The sequence below is a fragment of the Plecotus auritus genome, assembly GCF_963455305.1.
Source record: "Plecotus auritus genome assembly, chromosome: 1".
Taxonomy (NCBI): domain Eukaryota; kingdom Metazoa; phylum Chordata; class Mammalia; order Chiroptera; family Vespertilionidae; genus Plecotus; species Plecotus auritus.
Window position 1 is genome coordinate 59,156,574 of NC_137770.1, and position 19,396 is coordinate 59,175,969.

The 19,396-nt window shown below is 42.7% G+C and overlaps 1 protein-coding gene across 2 annotated transcripts in view; it reads left to right on the forward strand.

The window, feature by feature from the left end:
- Positions 1–340: 340 nt before the first annotated feature.
- Positions 341–19,396, forward strand: part of PYGO1 (pygopus family PHD finger 1) — a 29,682-nt gene continuing 10,626 nt past the window's right edge. The window contains exon 1 of one of the 2 annotated variants that reach the window (XM_080671206.1): positions 341–876. In XM_080671206.1, the coding sequence (XP_080527332.1) occupies positions 828–876 (49 nt within the window). In that variant the 5' untranslated portion in view covers positions 341–827. Of the gene's footprint in view, positions 877–1,496; positions 1,567–19,396 lie in introns of those variants that run through there. The other variant, XM_080671207.1, reaches the window with a different exon arrangement.

A 19,396-nucleotide genomic window follows, 5' to 3' on the forward strand; every position in this document is an offset into this window, starting at 1 on the left:
CGCCGCGCAGAAGCCGGGGCCAGGGCCGGCGCGCGCGGGCCGCCGAGCGGGCGTCCTCGGGCCTGGCGAGCGGCGGGGGAGTGCGGGGCGCGGGGCGGCGCGGGGCGGCCCCTCGGCGCGCGCGGCTCGCCCCGGCGACCAGGGCCGCGGGCCCGCGAACCCCGGCGCGGAGCGAGAGGCGCGCGCGGGCCGTGGGGGCTGGGCCGAGGCGGAGCGGGAGGCGGCGGCGGGCGGCGCGGTGGGACCTGGCGGCGGCCCCCGCCCCCCGAAGTCCGTCCCCGCGCGGGGCTGGGAGCGCAGGGCGGGGAAGCCGCGGCCGCGCCACGTCCGTCGCCCGCCCCAGAGCGGGTTTTGCAGGCGGCTCCGCGCTGGGGGCTTTTGTGTCTGCGACTCGGGAGCGGCGCGAGCGCGGACCTCCTCCTCTGAGGGCGCTGTGAGTGCCGCCAGGGCCCGGCCACCCGGCCGCCCGGCCGCCTCCCTGTCAGCGGCTCCGGCGGCGAAGGAGTGGGAGGAGGCGGCGGCGCTCTCGTCCGCACGTGCCGGCCCCGGGCGGGGGGCCGCCCCCAGGCCGAGCTCCCCGCAGCCGCCGCGGAGCCCCGCCGGCCCCCGCACGCCGCCCGGCCGCCCCGAGGCCTCGTCCTCCTCCCAAACTTTGCAAAGTCGGCCCGCGTCCCCGCCGCCCTCGGCCGCGGCCGCGCCTCGGCTCGGAGGCTCGCCTCGCTGCCGCAGCGGCCCCGCGAGGAGGAGGAGGAGCCGCCGCCGCCGCCGCCGCATCAAAGAGACCGAATTCCCGCGGCCTGGGGGGGAGTCATGCTTCGCGGTCTGTAATGTCAGCGGAACAGGAGAAGGATCCCATTTCGCTGAAGAGAGTTCGAGGTAACCGAGACGGGCGCCCGATGGAGGGGGTCCGGGGAGCGGGGTGCGCGGGGGCCGCGTGACCGGCCGCGGGGAGGCCACCCGGCTCGGTCCGGGCCTAACTCCGCGCAGCCCGCGTCCCGCCTGCGCCCGGGGCCGAGGCTGCCGTGGAGGCGCGCGGCCCCCGCCGCCCGCTCGCCCTCTCGACACCCGCGCGGAGCCCTCGCCTCCCCGACTTTGTGCTGGGAGGCAGTTGTAGGCGCACCCAGCATCCCTTCGTCCCCCGCTCCTCTTCCACCTTATCTCGTTCGCAAGACACAGCACAATAGGTACCTCAGAGGGTGAGAAAGAAACACCCTCCCCGCCCTGCCGAGACCACGAACGATGCCCACCCCCCAAAAAAGTAAGTTGGACTGCACGAGAGTTGACGTTCTGGAAGAAGGTGCACCGGCCTTCGCGTCTCTTTCAGCCCCCTCCCCTTCCTCCAGAAGACAACAAACACACAGCGTCTTTTTCCTCAAGCTCAAGAGGAGAAACTGTCAATCCAAAAGGCATTTTCTCTGTTGGCTTATGGATAAGAATCGAATCACCCCAAATCGGTTTTATACATGATTGGTTTGCTTCTTCCTTGTACACGTTAGGCATTTTGCTGCTGCCTTACTATCTAAGAAAAATCAGAGGGAACGATGTACCAGACAAAAGACGATGCATGTAAGTTGACAGACCCCAAGTGCTGTCTGGAAATGTGGAGGATATTCACCAGCTTTTATTTCCAGCCCTTAGTAGAGTTAAGGTTGAAAACCCCAACATGGGTGTAATGCCGTTTGTTCATTAAGCAAATGTTTATTGAACATCTACTGTGTGCTAGGCACGGTTCTTGGCCCTGAGATATGACCGTGAACAAAGCAAAAGGCAATCGTCACCCAGCAGAAGTTCCCACTCTGGTGGGAGCAAACGACTGATAAACAAGAGGTAGAGAATGTCAGTGACAAGTGCTGTGGAGAAAAGCAAAGCAGGGAAAGTGGTTAGGAACTATGTATGGGGGTGAGGGGGTGACCAGTACATATATGTGTGAGAGAGCGCTCCTGGAACTTGATGTTTGCGCAGAGACCCAGGGGAAGTGATAGGGCAGGGCCTTATGAAGATGTGTGGGAAGAACAGCATATGTCTGGGCGAAAGGAACAGCAAGTGCAAAGGCCCTAGGTCTGGAATTTGCCTGGTGTACTCAAGAAACAACAAAGAAGCTATTTAGCTGGCGCTGAGTGAGCAAAGGGAGAGGAGTTCGAGCTGAGCTTGGGGATAAGGTGATTGTGTATATGGGGGCCTGGGGGCCCTTCAAAAGACTTCGGCTTTTATTCTGACAGGAGCTGGACGTTTTGAGCAGAAGAGTGACTGATCTGACATATTGACAGGGTTTCTCTGGCTGCGGTGTGGAGAAGAGGCTGTAGAGAACAGGTGGAAGCAGGGAGGCTAGTTAGGAGATGATTGCAAAAATCCTTTCATCCAAACAAGATCGAGTGCTTTATAAGTCAGTAAGTAGTCAGGTAAATTTCCAATTGGCTTAAGTGATGTAGAGATCAAGGACCATTGTCATTCATCTATGTTTTTGTTCCATGTGACTAGAGATTAAATGTATGGAACTGGCTTTTGACACAGTAACAATGTGGTATTCAAAAACCATCCACTCAAATATTTAGAGATTGATTTTCTTAGCCATTTAAGCAAGCACATAATTTAGAGCAGAATATTGTGTTTAAAGGCTTATTATCAGCACAATCTTTCATTTGGTGACAGTTTTCTATTTCAACTTTCTTTTCTTTTTGTAGTTGCGAGTTGCCAAAGCCTTTAAGGAATAGGCCTTTCTGAGATGCAATGATTCCTCTGATCTTTTTGCCATATCGTTTTTCCTATTATTATAAATTATTTTAGGGTTGAAGGAAAAGGAAGAGAGCTGTCAAGTTTATATCTTTGAACCCAATTATCAGTCTTAATCAAATGTAATTTTAAATAAAATGGACATATATTTTATTGTGGGTCAAAAGCACAGACCTATCTTCATTTTGTTCCAACTGCTTGCTATTTTTAAGTTTGATGCCTTAACTGTTGGGAGTTGGCTCAGGTGTACCAGAATACAAGGCAAAGTATTCTTTAAAATAAAAAGTCAATGTAAAGAGGGTTTTTAAAAATAGCAAGTCATTTTGAAATAATTAGAACATTAATTTTTAAAAACAATTTTGGATTATTTTATAATCCATTCAAGGCACCAGAGTATCTACATGAGCTCTTCTGCAGCACAGTTCTGTTGAACTTCACTATCCTGGAACTTTCGGTTATAATCTGTGTCATTAGATTGCATTTAGGATGTGGTGTTTACAGAGCATAAACCCGAGCAGTGCTCCTCAAACTTTCCCATCCACTCATATATGCAGACAGACTTTTTAATAGTTATAGTTATTTATTTCATGTGTATTATAAAAATAAGTCAACAAACTTCTTGCTTAGGATAAGGCTAAGATATTATAGGTGTAATTCAGATATGGCAAAATTATGACGTGAATTACTAAGGACTTTACAGTAGTATACTCTGTAGACCAAACGCATCATAATCCTGTGGGATGCTTATTAAAAATGCATATTCCTGGACCCACAGAATCAGGATTCCTGGGAGATTTTTCTCCACCTTTAAAAAGATCCCCGGTGTTCCTTATGCACACCAAAGTTTGAGAGCTGCTGCTTGTAGACCTAGATTGCAAAAGTGAGTGGACCAGAGGAAGCTGATTTGTGGTCTTCTAAACTTGTCCCAATACTTTAATATTAGATTCACAATTGCTCTTAAATGGCAAAGTATCTTAATCCTACTGTCTATCAGGTTTTAGCACTCCCAGATCCTCAACCCTTGATTGTAAAACACATCCATGAGGATAGGTACAATATCTTGAGTGTCTTTCTATTTCTCCCCTAATTGCTTTGTGAATGAATGAGTGAATACATGAAGTAATTCATTCTTATCTTTTTTCATTCATATCTTTATATTGCTTTCTGATTGTCCATAGCCCCTTATACTACTTTTACTTGTTTTTTTCTCTTAGAATGTTACCTATCATACTTATTTTAACCAACACTCTTAGGTGTCAATCTGATGACAATGTTCATTTGATTATTCAACAAATATTTATTGAGCACTCATAGTGCCACACAGTGGGAATATATTGATTAAGAAGAGATGACACTGGTCTTTAAGACATTTTTTATCTAGTCCCGGATACTGGCATAAGCACACATTTATAAAGAGCATGATAAGTACTGTGGCCATCTATAGGAAATAAAGGTACATATAATCTATCTTTAAAGAAATCATGAAAGACCTCCTGGAAAAGGTTCTAAGAAGTAGTTGGTAAAACTATATAGAAGTGTAAAACTACCATAGGAGTGCCCTAGCTGGTATGCACCGAAAGGTTGCTGGTTCAATTCCTTGGTCAAGGCACATGTGGGTTTTATCTCCGGCGGGATGTTTCTCTCCCTCCCTCCCTCCCTCCCTCCCTCCCTCCCTCCCTCCCTCCCTCCCTCCCTCCCTCGCTCTCTTGCTCCCTCCCCCCTCCATCTACTCTCTCTAAAAAAAAAGTCAATAAAAAACATTTAAAAAACTATATAGGAGCAATAAAAAGAGCAAGAGGGATGAGAAAAAAGTATAAGAAACCAGTGATGATTTTGAGGAGGCACTTTGGGAGAAAAACCACATTTTGAAGTAGTAAAGTTAGTGGTGCAGATGTGTCTTAAAAGAGCTTGGTGGTATGCCTGGCAGTGTGGCTCAGTGGTTGTGTGTTGACCTATGACCCAGGAGGTCATGGTTTGATTCCTGTCAGGGCATATGCCTGGGTTACGGGCTTTATCCCCAGTGAGGGCCGTGTAGGAGGCAGCCGATCAATCATTCCCTCTCATCATTGATGTTTCTGTCTCTCTCTCCCTATCCTTCCTCTCTGAAATCAATAAAAATACATTTTGAAAAAAAAAGAAGAAGAAGCAGCTTGGTGGTAGAAAGAGAGACATAGCCAATAGCTTGGAAAGATAGAATCAAGAGAACATTTGTATGGGTTTCTTTATTTTTTCTCCCTTGTAAAAAGATTTAAACATATTTGTAGACTTAACAGAAGAATTTGATGTAGAGGGAGAGGAGAGAAACTAAAAAAGCAACAGAAAAAGAGAAGCAATTCTTTAACAAAGCATTCAGTACATGTTTTTTAATATCTACCATGTGCTAGGCACTCACTGTTCTGGAAACGGATGAAGCAGATAAGGCTCCTATTCTCATAAATTAGGTCTCTGCAGATGAGAGAAGGGGAATAACATCAAGAATGCAAATGAAGAGTTAGTTTTGGATAAAAAAGAGAATGGAGGAAGAAAGACAGAAATTTAAAGATGGAGGAAAAAAGACAGAAATTTAAGGATGAAGAAGGAAGCTAAGACATTCATTTCAGTTGAAATGCTTTTAACCGGAGTTAGAATTACATTGGAAAGGTAAGGATGTATTTTAGAATGGGATAATAAAACAAATGTCATAAAAGTGCTAAAAAGTAGACTTTACTAAAAAATATAGACTATATAGGTGTATGGAAGATTTGGATTAAGATTGGAGAGGAAGCATAAATTATGTAGTCACAGAATCAAGGGGTCGAGAAGGTGAGAGAATGTCTGAGGAAAGATTTTTTTTTTTTAATTGGTACATGTAAGGGCTAGGCAGATTAGTAGGAAAGTGAGTTTGGTTTTCAACACATTGAATGAAAATCCCCATGGGATGTTCCAGGGTACACAACAGATATAATGGTTTGGAACCTAGGCAGGTGATCAGAGTCAGAAAGAAGAATCTGCAAGTTATCAGTAAACAGGTGAATGCTAATTAATGCCTTGGGAGTAGATGAGCTCACTCAAGAGAGTTAAAAGTGAAAAGAGAAAAGAAACTTTGGAAACACAAATATTTGGGAGACAAAAGAGGAAAGAGGACCCTGAGGAGTAGAATGTGACGGAGTAGCTAGAGATTTAGAGGAGAAAAACCATAAAGAATGGTCTCACAGGTATATGTAAGGACAAGTGGATTTATTAGAGATAAATGAATTTTTTTTCTAAGGTATTGAATGAAAAGTATCTATCTGTGAGATGTCCAGTATGCTTTTTCTCCCATAATCCCTATCATTTATCCAGTGACCCAAACTCATCCCTCACTCCCCTCCCAATAGTGTTCCAAATATATGCCCCTTAATATGTGTGGGGTTTTTAAATACATTTTTATTGATTTCAGAGAGGAAGGTAGAGGGAGAGAGAAATAGAAACAGCAATGAGGAGAGAGAAACAGGGATCGGCTACCTCCTGCACTTTATCTCCACACTGGGGATTAAGCCCAAAACTCAGGTGTGTGCTCTGTCCAGGAATCAAACGGTGACCTCCTGGTTCATAGGTCGACGCTCAACCACTGAGGCACATTGGCCGGGCAGCCCCTTAATATGTTTTGAACCCATCATCTCCTGGACCTTTCCATTACCACTTTAATTCAAATTTTATCTCTTTGGTTATTATGGTAACTCTCTCACTGGATTCCTTACCTCCTATTTTGTCCCTGTTAATCCATTTTCCACATTGCTACTGATGTTGATAAATGACTACCATCTGCTAAGTACTTACCAAACAGTTTGCTAACTGGTTTAAATAGATCATCTTGTTTTATCCTCTCAATAACCCTGTGAGTTACTAGTAGATGTTATTATCATTCTAGGTTTACAGTTCAGGCACTGATGCTCAGAGAGATTAATATATGGTTAAGTAACATATTCAAGCTTACCCAGCTAGTAAGTGGCAAAGCTAGAACTTAAATTCTAAAGCCCAAAGTCTTAGTCACTATGTTCTATTGCCATAGTGCTCCCCAACATAATTCAGTCATGTTAATCTTTTTGTAAAATTCTTCAGTGGTTCCCATTGCTTTTAGGATAAAAATCCAACCTTCTTATATTGGCCTTTTTTATTTGGCCCAGGCCTACTGCTTAGTCCACTATCCTTCATGTTCTTTTATTTATTTATTTATTTATTATTTTTTTTATTTAAATATATTTTATTGATTTTTTACAGAGAGGAAGGAAGAGTGATAGTCAGAAACATCGATGAGAGAGAAACATCGACCAGCTGCCTCCTGCACACCTCCCACTGGGGATGTGCCCGCAACCAAGTTACATGCCCTTGACCGGAATCGAACCTGGGACCTTTCAGTCCGCAGGCTGACGCTCTATCCACTGAGCCAAACCGGTTTTGGCTATCCTTCATGTTCTGTGAAATGTTCTCCCTTTTCTCATATGCTCCAGTACTGAAATATTCATATTTCTTCTCTAGACATATCATGGTCTCTCTTGCCTATAAATCTTTCTTGGCACATCCTGTTAAGGCATGCCCTCTTTTCCCCCCACCTTTGGTAAGACACTCATCTTCAAAGCATCAGCTCAGTTGAAACCTGTAAGGATATCTTCTCCCTCAGTCAAGACTAGCTAGGAGTACCTTATGTTCCTTCAACATCTTGTGCTCATCTTTATCATAGTATTTATCATGTTAAATTTAAGAGTTTCAATAAAAAAGAAAAAAAATTTTCCTCTAGATTATGAGATGCTTAAAGGAGGAATTACTACTTTTATTTCTATACTTACAGAAGCTCAACAAGTGTTTTTGAGATCTAATTTGATGAATGTTAACGAAGAGGTTTTGGTAACTTCAGGTAATGTGGTCTTCCTTGTTTGCTGTCACCAGAGGTGTAGAAGAGTTACCTCTTGGGAAGATTACACGGTTCTCTCTTCTAGCGCTCTTATTCCAGGCAATTCAAGATGTCTAAGTCATCTTTTTGTTTGTTTTTTGTTTGTTTTTTGTTTGTTTGGTTGGTTAATCCTCACCCGAGGATATTTTTCCATTGATCTTTTAGAGAGAGTGGAAGAGAGAGGGAAAGACAGAGAGAAACATCGATGTGAGAGAAACACATCGATTGGTTGACTCCTGCACACTTCCCGACCAGGGCCCCAGCCAGGCTGGAGAGGAGCCTGCAACCAAGTTACGTGCCCTTGACAGGAATCGAACTGGGGACCCTTTGGTCCACAGGCCGATGCTCTATCCACAGAGTCAACCAGCTAGAGCTCTAAGTCATCTTTATTATCAAGGTGAACTGTAAGGTATGGTGAAGAGTGATTTTAGATCTTCTTGTTCCAAGTCTCTATAGACATGCTAATAGTAATATTGAGAAACAGTACGGCAGTTTGACTCTGGAGCCTGACTGCCAGGGTTCTTATCCCAGCTCTGCTATCTATTAGCTGTGCCATCCTTGACAAGTGACTTAATTTCTCTGTGCATCAGTTTCCTCAGCTACAAAGTGAGAATAATACTTCTTCCATGGAGTTGTTTGAAGGATTAAACAGATGAATATATATAAAGCACCACTGACAACAGTGTCTGGTACATTATAAGTTATCTGTAAGTGTTTACTTTTTTTTTTAATCCTCACCCAAGGACATGTTTAGAGAGAGGAAAGGGGAGACAGAGAAAGAGAAAAAGGGGGAGAGAGAAAGAGAAAGAGGGTGAGAAAGAGAAACATCGATGTAATAGAAAAACAGATCAATTGCCTCCTGTACACATGCTGACTGGATATGGAACCCACATCCTAGGCATGTGCACTGATGGGGAATTGAACTGGCAACCTTTTAGTGCATAGGACAATGCTCAACCAACTGAGCCACAATGGCAGGGCCATATAAGTCTTTACTTTTAAAATCAGGAATAGAAAGTCCAAAATATAGTAAGAAATGTGGTCAACATTCACTTTTAAGTATATTGAGTCAGTTAATGAATAAGTAAATGACCTATAGCATATTCTTTCTCATTTTCATTGGGAGTACATATGGAGTGAAAAGCAATGAAGGTTTTCTTCTCCTAGGGAGAAAGCAGTGAACAAAAATATATTATAAAAACAGAAACTTGTCAGATTTGACAGTTTTGCTGAGAAAAACAAATACAAGCAGTTTATTACATGATTTTTGTGAATATTTGCATCTTTGTCCTCCATAATTTCTGAAGTTTTTTTTTGTTTAAAAATTTAGCTGTCATTGTTCATACAGTAAGTTTATTATTAGAGATATTATTGTATAGAGTCAGCTTACACATAGATACCATCCACTTACTTTTATAAGCTTAAACCTTAAACCAGTAATACAAAGATCACTAGTTTGGGGAGACAGCTGACACAGGAATTATGTGTATTTGAAATCCTAAATACCTGATGTTGAGTGCTTTCTGAATTTAATTTTATTAAGTACACAGATTGATCTAGGTGTTGAGCGTCAAAAGAGGACACTTTCTGCCTTCCATTCTAAAAGGATACGAATTCCATCAAGCATTGCCAAATGGTTGACAGGATTCGTATAATGCTATATTTACACTAGAGGCCTGGTGCACGAAATTCTTGCACTGGGGTGGGGGGTGGTGTCCCTCAGCCCAGCCTGCATCCTCTCCAAATCTGGGACCCCTCTGGTACCCCACAGGGATCAGGCCTAAACCGGCAGTCGGATATCCCTCTCACAATCCAGGACTGCTGGCTCCCAACTGCTTGCCTGCCTGATTACCCCTAACCACTTCTGCCTGCCAGCCTGATCACCCCCTAACCACTCCCCTGCCAGTCTGATCGACGCCTAACTGCTCCCCTGCCTGCCTGGTCACCCCCAACTGCTCCCCCTGCCGGCCTGGTCATCCCCACTGCCCCCCTGCCAGCCTGGTCACCCCCAACTGTCCCCCCTGCAGGCCTGGTCACCCCAGCTGCCCCCCCCCCCAGCCTGGTTGCCCACAACTGCCCCCCCCACTGGCCTGGTTGCTCCCAATGGCTCCCCCCCCCCCCGCTGGCCTGGTCACCTCCAACTGCCCCCCCCACTGGCCTGGTCACACCTCACTGCCCACTCTGCTGGCTTGGTCACCCCTAAGTGCCCCCCCCTGCCATTCTGGTCACCCCCAACTGCCCCCCCTGCTGGCCTGGTCACCCCAACTGCCTCCCCACTGCAGGCCTGGTCACCGCTCACTGCCCCCCTCTGCTGGCCTGGTAACCCCTCACTGCCCCCTTCTGTCGGCCTGGTCACCACTCAGTGCCCCCCCTGCTGGCCTGGTCGCCCCATGCAGTCTGCTGGTCAGTCATTTGGTCATCCCTTGCTAACCCCCCTGCCAGCCTGGTCGCCCCACGCAGCCTGCTGGTCAGTCATTTGGTCATCCCTCGCTAACCCTCCTGCTGGCCTGATCGCCCCACACAGCCTGCTGTTCGGTTGTTACTGTGAGGGCATCGTGACCAATTTGCATATTACCCTTTTATTAGTATAGATTATTAATTTTAGAGGAAAGGAGAGACAGAGAAAGAAATATCCATGTGAGGGAGAAACATTGATTGGCTGCCTTTCATACTCAATGCTCCAACCAACTGAGCTACCTGGCCAGGGCAGGATTGAGTTTTTAAAAGGAGGAACAAAGCCCTTGTTGTCTTGGTTTAGTTAGCGTGTTGGCCCAGGGACTGACTAAAGGGTTTCAGGTTTGATTCTAGTCAAGAGCATGTACCTCAGTTGCAGGTTTGATCCTGGCCCTGGTTGGGGCACATGTAGGAGCTAACCAATCAATGTGTCTCTCTCACATCTATGTTTGTCTCTCTCTGCCCCTCCCCTCCCCTTCTACTTTCTCTCTCAAAATCAGTGGAAAAATATCCTTGAGTGAGGATTAACAAAAAATTTATATATATTAAAGGCTAATATGCAAAGTTTCCCCTCTGGAGTTTGAACAAGAGACTGGGAGTTCGATCACTCGCTATGATGTGTGCTGACCATCAGGGGGCAGTGCGGAACGACAGAAGGCCCTGCCCGGCAGCCAGGGAAGGAAGGCCCCAGCCAGCAGCCAGAAGGCCCTGATCGGCCCTGATCACTGGCCAGGCCTAGGGACCCTACCTGTGCACAAATTCCGTGCACCAGGCCTTTAGTTTATTAATAATTGTTTTTATTTTAAGACTAAAACTTTATCTACTTGTATTTTTATTAGAATTAAATACCCATGACAGATGTTAGGAAAGACAAGACTTTGATGTTTGACACTTATGTTTATGTAACCACTTTATTATTTGACCTCTAAGACCATTGGTAATTCTTTTTCCATACCAGAGTCATCAGAATTTCTAGGTATTCAGATTCAAGAACAACACATTTCTCTATTCAGTATGTCAGTATATTCTGTTAAAGAAATCTATATACAAATTGTTAATGTGAAATCATTAGTTCATTTTACACAGGCTACTGAAATCATTAGTTCATTGGTAATAGTTTTTAGTCATTCCTAAACCATTTTTTAAAGTTAATCCTCACCTGCCGAAACCAGTTTGGCTCAGTGGATAGAGCGTCGGCCTGCGGACTGAAGGGTCCCGGGTTCGATTCTGGTCAGAGGCATGTACCTTGGTTGCGGGCACATCCCCAGTGCGGGGTGTGCAGGAGGCAGCTGATCGATGTTTCTCTCTCATCGATGTTTCTGGCTCTCTATCCCTCTCCCTTCCTCTCTGTAAAATATCAATAAAATATATTTTTTAAGTTAATCCTCACCTAAGGATATTTTTCCTTTGATTTTTAGCGAGTAGAAGGGAGGGGGAGAGATAGAAACATCGATGTGAGAGAGACACATTGATTGGTTGCCTCCCACACATGCCCTGACTAGGGCTGGGGACCAAGCCTGCAACTGAGGTAGGTGCCCTTGACTAGAATCAAACCCAGGACCCTTCAGACAGCGGGCCGACGCTCTATCTACTGAGCCAAACTGGCTAGGGCTTAAACCATTTTTAATAAATGATCTTGAGGGACAGACTGGGTCTCACTATTAGTTGTTTACTTAGCATCTACTTAAATGAGATATCCACATCAAATTAGGATGAAAAGATATGAATTCCTTTAGTTTAAACCGGAAGTTTTTCCTTTTGCCTTTTGTGAGCCATTGAGGAAGACTAGTTTCATAGAAGTTGATAAACTTAGTTTTACTCAAGCAACCAAAGGGAAAATAAATAAATTCGATTTCATAAAAATTAGAAACTTATGTGCATCAAAGGACACTATCAAAGTAAAGAGAGAACTCACAGAATTGAAGGAATATTTGCAAATTATATCTAATAAGAGTGTAATATTCAGAATATATGAACAATTCTTAGAACTTAACAAAAGAGACAACACACACACACACACACACAACAACAACAACAACAACAACCACCTAACTAAAAGGCAAAGAACTTGAATAGACATTCCTTTAGTGAAAATATGTATCGTCAATGAGTACATGAAAAGTTGCTTAACATCAGTAATTATGGAAGTGCAAATTAAAACCGCAATGAGATATTACTTCAAACAAAGAGAAAGTAAATGTTGGAGAGGATGTGAAGAAATTGGAACCCTCTTCTTGTAGGAACATAAAATGGTACAACCACTGTGGAAAACAGTTGAGCAGTTCCTCAAAAAGTTAAACATAGAGCCCTGGCTGGTGTAGCTCAGTTGATTGAATGTCATCCCATGTACCAAAAGCTCACTGGCTTGGTTCTCGGTCAGGGCACATGCCTGTGTTATCGACTCAATTCCCTAGTGGGCTTGCAGGAGGCAGCCGATAGGTCAGTGTTTCTCTCTCACATCAGTGTTTCTTTCTCTCCCTCTCCTTTCTCTCTCTCAAATCAGTTTTAAAAACAATGTGGTCTATCCATACAGTGGAATATTACTCATCTATTAAAAGGAATGAAATACTAATGAATAAATACTATTGAAAGAAATCAAACACAAAAAGCCACATACTGGCCCGGCTGGCGTGGCTTGGTGGTTAGAGTGTACGCCCAAGCACTAAAGGCCTGCGGATTCAATTCCTGGTCAAGGGCACGTACTTGGATTGTAGCCTAGATCCCTGGCCATGTTTGGGGCGAGTGTGGTAAGCAACCTCTCTCAAATCCATCCTTTTTTCTCTTTCTCTCTTCTCCCCCATCTCTCCCTTCCCTTCCTTACACTCTCTCTGAAAATCAATGGGGGAAAAATATCCTTGAGTGAGGATTTAAAAAAAATTTTTAATTAAAAAAGCAAAATGTGACATAGTATATGATTCCATTTATATTAAATGTCCAGAATAGGCAAATCTATATAGATAGAAAGTACATTAGTGATTTACCAGGGACTGGGGGTTGGGGATGAGTGCCAGTGGGTATGGGGTGATGATAATGTTCTGGAATTAAATAGTGATGATGATTAAACAACCTTGGAACATGCTCAAAAATCACTGGATTGTATATGAAAGCAAAAGAAAATAAAACCTTAGTTTTATATTTCAGTGCCGCTTTTGACTGATGGTATGACCCCTTCACATTTCAATTCTTTTTTTTAAAATGGGGATGAGTTAGCTACCTCATAGGTTTGTTATGGAGACTGAGTGAAAGATATAGTTAGATATAAACTTCTAAGTTAAGATTCTACTTTGCAGAATATCTTTATAATTCCAAGCCAAATGAACCAAAATAGTGTTAAGAAAAACACAACACAACAGGTAAGAAACCAAGATGGCGGCATAGGTAAACACCAAAACTTCTGCCTTGCACAACAATTTCAAAACTACAACTAAAAGACAAAATGGACATCATCCAGGACCACAGGAAGGCTGGCTGAGTGGAAATTCTACAACTAGAAGGAAAGAGAAAAGCACACTGAGACTCAGGGGAACTGCGGAAGGCAGAGGTACCGAGGCATGCGTGCGGAGAGGGTAGGCAACTGAGTATGCGGCTGGCTTTCTCAAGTGGGAGGGAGACAAAAGCTCCCAACTGCACTGAACTCCAGTTCCGGGTGAGACTCCGGGGACCCAGACTCATTCAGGGAGAAACTGGACTGTCTGGCAGCAGGCAGAATTCGAGGGCGGCTTTCTCTCAGAGGTGCTTGCAGCGGCGATTACCACGGGACAGTGAGACACAGTGGCCTATTAGGGCAGGGCTGACAGGAAACCAATGCTGTTTGCTCTGCCCCGAGACTCTGCCCCATTCAAGCTGAGCACAGAGGCTTTTGCAAGTCTTCTCCCATAAGGGTGTCTCCAGCACAGAAGTTCTCCCAGCATAGACACAGCTGATCCTCACAGCCAGTTGGCCTGGAGGTCAATTCCTCCCAGTGATACCAACAACAATCAAGGCTTAACTACAACAAGACTGTGCACACATCCCACAAAGTGGTGCACCAAGAGTGTCCACCTCAGGTAACTGGGGAGGCTGACTAGCACACAAAGCCACTCTATCAACTCAGGGAAGCAGCGAAAATGTGGAGACAAAGAAACAGGTCACAAATGAAAGAAATGGAGGAAAGCAAACAACTGGATATAGAGTTCAAAACCACGGTTATAAGGTTTTTCAAGAATTTTCTAGAAAAGGCCGATAAATTTGGCGAGACCCTCGATATGAAAAAGGACCAACTAGAAATTAAGCATACACTGACTGAAATAAAAAATATTATACAGAGACCTAACAGCAGACTAGAGGATCGCAAGAATCAAGTCAAAGATTTGAAATACAAAGAAGCAAAAAACACCCAACCAGAAAAACAAAAAGAAAAAAGAATCCAAAAATATGAAGATAGTGTAAGGAGCCTCTGGGACAACTTCAAGCGTACCAACATCCGAATTATGGGGGTGCCAGAAGAAGAGAGAGAGCAAGATACTGAGAACCTATTTGAAGAAATAATGACCGAAAACTTCCCCCACCTGGTGAAAGAAATAGACTTACAAGTCCAGGAAGCGCAGAGAACCCCAAACAAAAGGAATCCCAAGAGGATCACACCAAGACACATCATAATTAAAATGCCAAGAGCAAAAGACAAATAATATTAAAAGCAGCAAGAGAAAAACAGTTAGTTACCTACAAGGGAGTACCCATACGACTGCCAGCGGATTTCTCAACAGAAACTATGCAGGCCAGATAGGAGTGGCAAGAAATATTCAAAGTGATGAATAGCAAGAACCTACAACCAAGATTATTCTACCCAGCAAAGCTATCATTTAGAATTGAAGGTCAGGTAAAGAGCTTCACAGACAAGAAAAAGCTAAAGGAGTTCATCACCACCAAACCAGGATTATATGAAATGCTGAAAGGTATTCTTTAAGAAGAGGAAGAAGAAGAAAAAGGTAAAGATAAAAATTATGAACAACAAATACATAATCTATCAACAAGTGAATCTAAAAATCAAGTGAATAAAAAAATCTAATGAACAGAATAAACTGGTGAATATAATAGAATCAGTGGTATAGAAAGGGAGTGGACTGACAATTCTCGGGGGGAAAAGGATGTGGGGGGTGCGGGAAGAGACTGGACAAAAATCATACACCTATGGATGAGGACAGTGCGGGGGGGGGGGGGGGTAAGGGCAGAGGGTGGGGTGGGAACCGGGTGGAGGAGAGCTATGTGGGAAAAAAGAGGAACAATTGTAATAATCTGAACAATAAAGATTTATTAAATTAAAAATAAATAAATTCTAATAATAAAAACCTCTGCTCATTTCCTACTGAGAAATGGAAACTCAAAAAAAAAACACAACAGCAAAAATGTTCAGTAACAGCAGCCACCAAGGGAGACAGCACAGCACGATACCATACATCTGGAACAGGGTGAATGCACTGTCTGAAGCTTCTATGACAACCCCTTCCCCTTGGAAGCTGGTGGTGATTTATAGAATTTTGAGAATTCTCACTAATAACCCCAAGTCTGCAGGGAAGCAAATTAAGTCAGTATTTTTATTTTCTCACTCCTTTGAGTAAGAAAAAAAAGAGTGAAATAGAGAACGTTAAGAAAAAAATAAAGGCCCGACTGTCTCTGACAGAAGTCTCCAGGGACACATACACACTGAATCAGGGATCAGGGCACACAAGGGACTTCCCCCATGCAAATGGGTTGTTGCACCCCCCAGCAGGTTTATCTTACTAATATAGGCAGGCATTCTAAAGAGATTATTAGCATATCCAGTCATATAAAAATAACATTTATATAAAAATGAGTAAGTTGGGTTTATTTAAGAAATGTCAGGGGCTGTATGAAACATTAAAACAGTTTAAAGGAAAAAAAAAATCATGATTATCTCAATAGATGCAGCATACCACCTAGATCAAGCAAACAATCTTACATGTGAATAAAAGGGAGTCAAAAGTCACCCATGTTAAATCGAAGCAAATAAAAGGTTTGGGCAAAGTTGCAAGATAAAAGCATGATAACTACGTAAACATGCTATGGCAAATGAACTAACAAAAACAAAGAAGGCAAAAAGAAGCAGCATGCAGAAGATAAAGAACACATAACCTACACATAAGGAACTATTTCCCATGTACTTTGAGTGGTAAAGCTTAATAAAACAAGAGCTCAAAGACAAGATTATGATACAACAAAATGAGATGAAAGGTAAATTGTGGACCTAAGGAAACAAATTGAGGTCCAAAACAACATATTTTCAGAACAAATAAGTTAGAAATAGGGAACAGAATAGAGATAGATAGCAATTAAATTACATAATAGAAAAGCTTTCTTCAGATAATCAGAATACAGATGAAAAAGACAAAGAGATTGAAGTCAGAAGAGCTAACTAATAAATATGGAGCTAAAAATTTCTCTAGTACAATAATGAGTGCCCCTGAAATAGAGCACTCAACAAATGCAGCAGGAAATTATTCAAAGATACAATAAAAGCAAACTTACCTGAAATGAAGAACTGACTACAGATAGAAAATATCCTGCTAAAGGGGGGGAAAACATAGAATAAGATGGGATTCTATATTGTTCTCAACTTTCAAAGCAGGAAGTCAATCAATGCTATCTAAAATTGAAAAAAGAAAAGCCATAATTTCTTCCACTTAGTGCTTTTCTTAATGTCTTTTCTTATCCTTAGGGGATTCTTTTGCAAAATTTCTCTTTTGGTGAAGAAATACTTAGCATATTCTTCTGTTTTACCTTATTTCTTTTATTAAATTATAATTTAATGCTTTCATTTTAAAAATAGCATCCTATTTTTCTAAAGGTATTGTTTTTACGCAAAAGGAAAAGTTGGTAGGTAGATAGTAAGCTAGTTGTCTGGAGTGATGTTAACTTAGTAGTAACGATAGTTTCTGTTTGGTGAGAATTGAGATATGTATCAGAGTCTAGTCAGGAGACAGAACCCAATTGTTTTTAACAGAATATATTTAATATAAAGTACTGTTAAGAGATACTAAACTAAAGTGGTAAAATGGGATATAAAAGTTTTCTCAGAAATATCAACTGGGGGAAGCAGCTAACATTTCTAAGGCTATAGGACAAAGGAAAGAGGTTGGAATTACTAAAATATATAAACACACAGGAGGGAACTAAAATTCAAATCTCTGAGAAGGGGCTGCTACTTAGGCTGGTATTAATGCCTCTGGGCATGGAGCATGGGTCCTTTGGGCCTGAGACTCAGACACGTGGTGCTGGTGTCTCTGAGGAGGGCACAGCAAGGCTATTTGGGATAATAAGTGAGATAGAAAACAATGTTATTTTGTTCTAGATGGCTAGCCAGAATAGTCAATACCTTTCCACTTAGAATTCTTCCTCTCTGTCTCTCAGGGTTTTTAAAAAGTTTTTTTATTCATACTGATCTTATGCATTTTTTAAATTTATTGCTAGCTAGTTTAGTTTTATTCCTGTAAATGAAAACTCCTCTATTTTATCTTTGTATATAAGAAAGCTCTTGATGTTTCATTATTAATATAATATCCAGAAACCTTGCTAAATTTTATTGTCTGTCATAGGTTTTTTTTTACCTATGTTATTTAAGCTTCTCTAAATGGCTGCTTTTTATTTTGTTTTGTGGAAAACTATCTCCAATACACTGATGTCTCTTTATTGACAAGTTCCATTTGGACTATTCTTATAAAGACACCATTACTGGTCTGCTGATTCTACCCCTATCTCATCACCAATTTATTCTTAACACAGCTGCTAATGTAATCTTTTAAAAAACATAAATCATATCACTTTCCTGCTCAAAATCCTTAAATGATCAACCGTTGTTCTTCAAATAAAATCCAAATTTCTTATCATAAACTACAAAGTTCTAGGTCTTAGTCTGCTTGAGCTGCCATAACAAAACACCATAGACTGGTGGCTTAAACAACATAAATTTATTTTATTACAGTCTGGAAGCTGGGAAGTCCAAGATTAAAGTGCCAGCCAGTTCATTTCCTGCTGAGAGCTCTCTTCTTGGCTTGCAGTTGCCCACCTTCTTGCTGTATCTTCACGTGGCTTGTCCTTGGTGTGTGCACCTGGGGGAATGACGTAGTGTAACCATAAGTACCTTCCAAAGGCTCCACCTCCAAAAACTACACATACAGCCATGGGCAAACTACGGCCCGCGGGCCGGATCTGGCCCGTTCGGCTGTTCTATCCGGCCCGCGGAGCCGAAAGAGCAGAGGGTTCTCTTGTTCTCCCCTCCGCTCCTTTACTTTGAATTTATATTAGTTCACACAAACACTCCATCCATGCTTTTGTTCCGGCCCTCCGGTCCAGTTTAAGAACCCATTGTGGCCCTCGAGTCAAAAAGTTTGCCCACCCCTGGTGGGGGGTGGGAGCAGACATTCATTCCATAACAATCTAAAATGATCTGGTCCCTGCCTATCTCTTCAAGAGGCATTCTCCATAATCCCTTAAAACACTTCTTGTAAGTTTTTCAAACACATAAAGCTCCTTTCCACTTAATAATTTTTACACATGCTGTTCTGTCTGCCTAGAGAGACTTCCTTCTGCTCTTCACATGAAAGGTTTTATATCCTTTAGGTCTCAGTTTAAATAGCCCTTTCCCAGAATCCACATATATGATCAGGTCTTCTCTATTACCTGTCAATTCATTGGATTTATTTACTAACCTATTACAAATGTGTATCTGTATATGTGTGTACATAATTTTATTCTTTTATCTAATTTTTGTATATATTTGGAATTCTCCATAATGGGAAAAATTTCATTGATAAACTTTATTCTCTTTAAATTCAGTTAAGGTTTTGCCTTGGTATACCATAATTGCAATTCTAGAAATGATTTGTATATAAAGACATTTATACATGGATTTTTATTCCAGAACAGCAAAGATTTGGAAACAACCCAGATATCATTGGGGGAGGGACCAGTTTAATGAATTCTGGTATAAAATCGTACTATGAAATACTACTCAGGTATTAGAGAATGGAGCAGTTCTATATGTAATGAGTAAGAAAACAGGTATAGATCATGGTATATAGCGTGCATACCATCATTTGTGTCCATATGTAACCAAAAAGATATAGGGGTGGCCCTAGCCAGTTTGCCTCAGTGAATAGAGCATTGACTTATGAACCAGGAGGTCATGGTTTGATTCCCGATCAGGGTACATGCCCGGGTTGTGGGGTCAATCCTTAGTAGGGGCCGTGCAGGAGGCAGCCGATCAATGATTCGCTCTCATCATTGATGTTTTTATCTCTCTCTCCC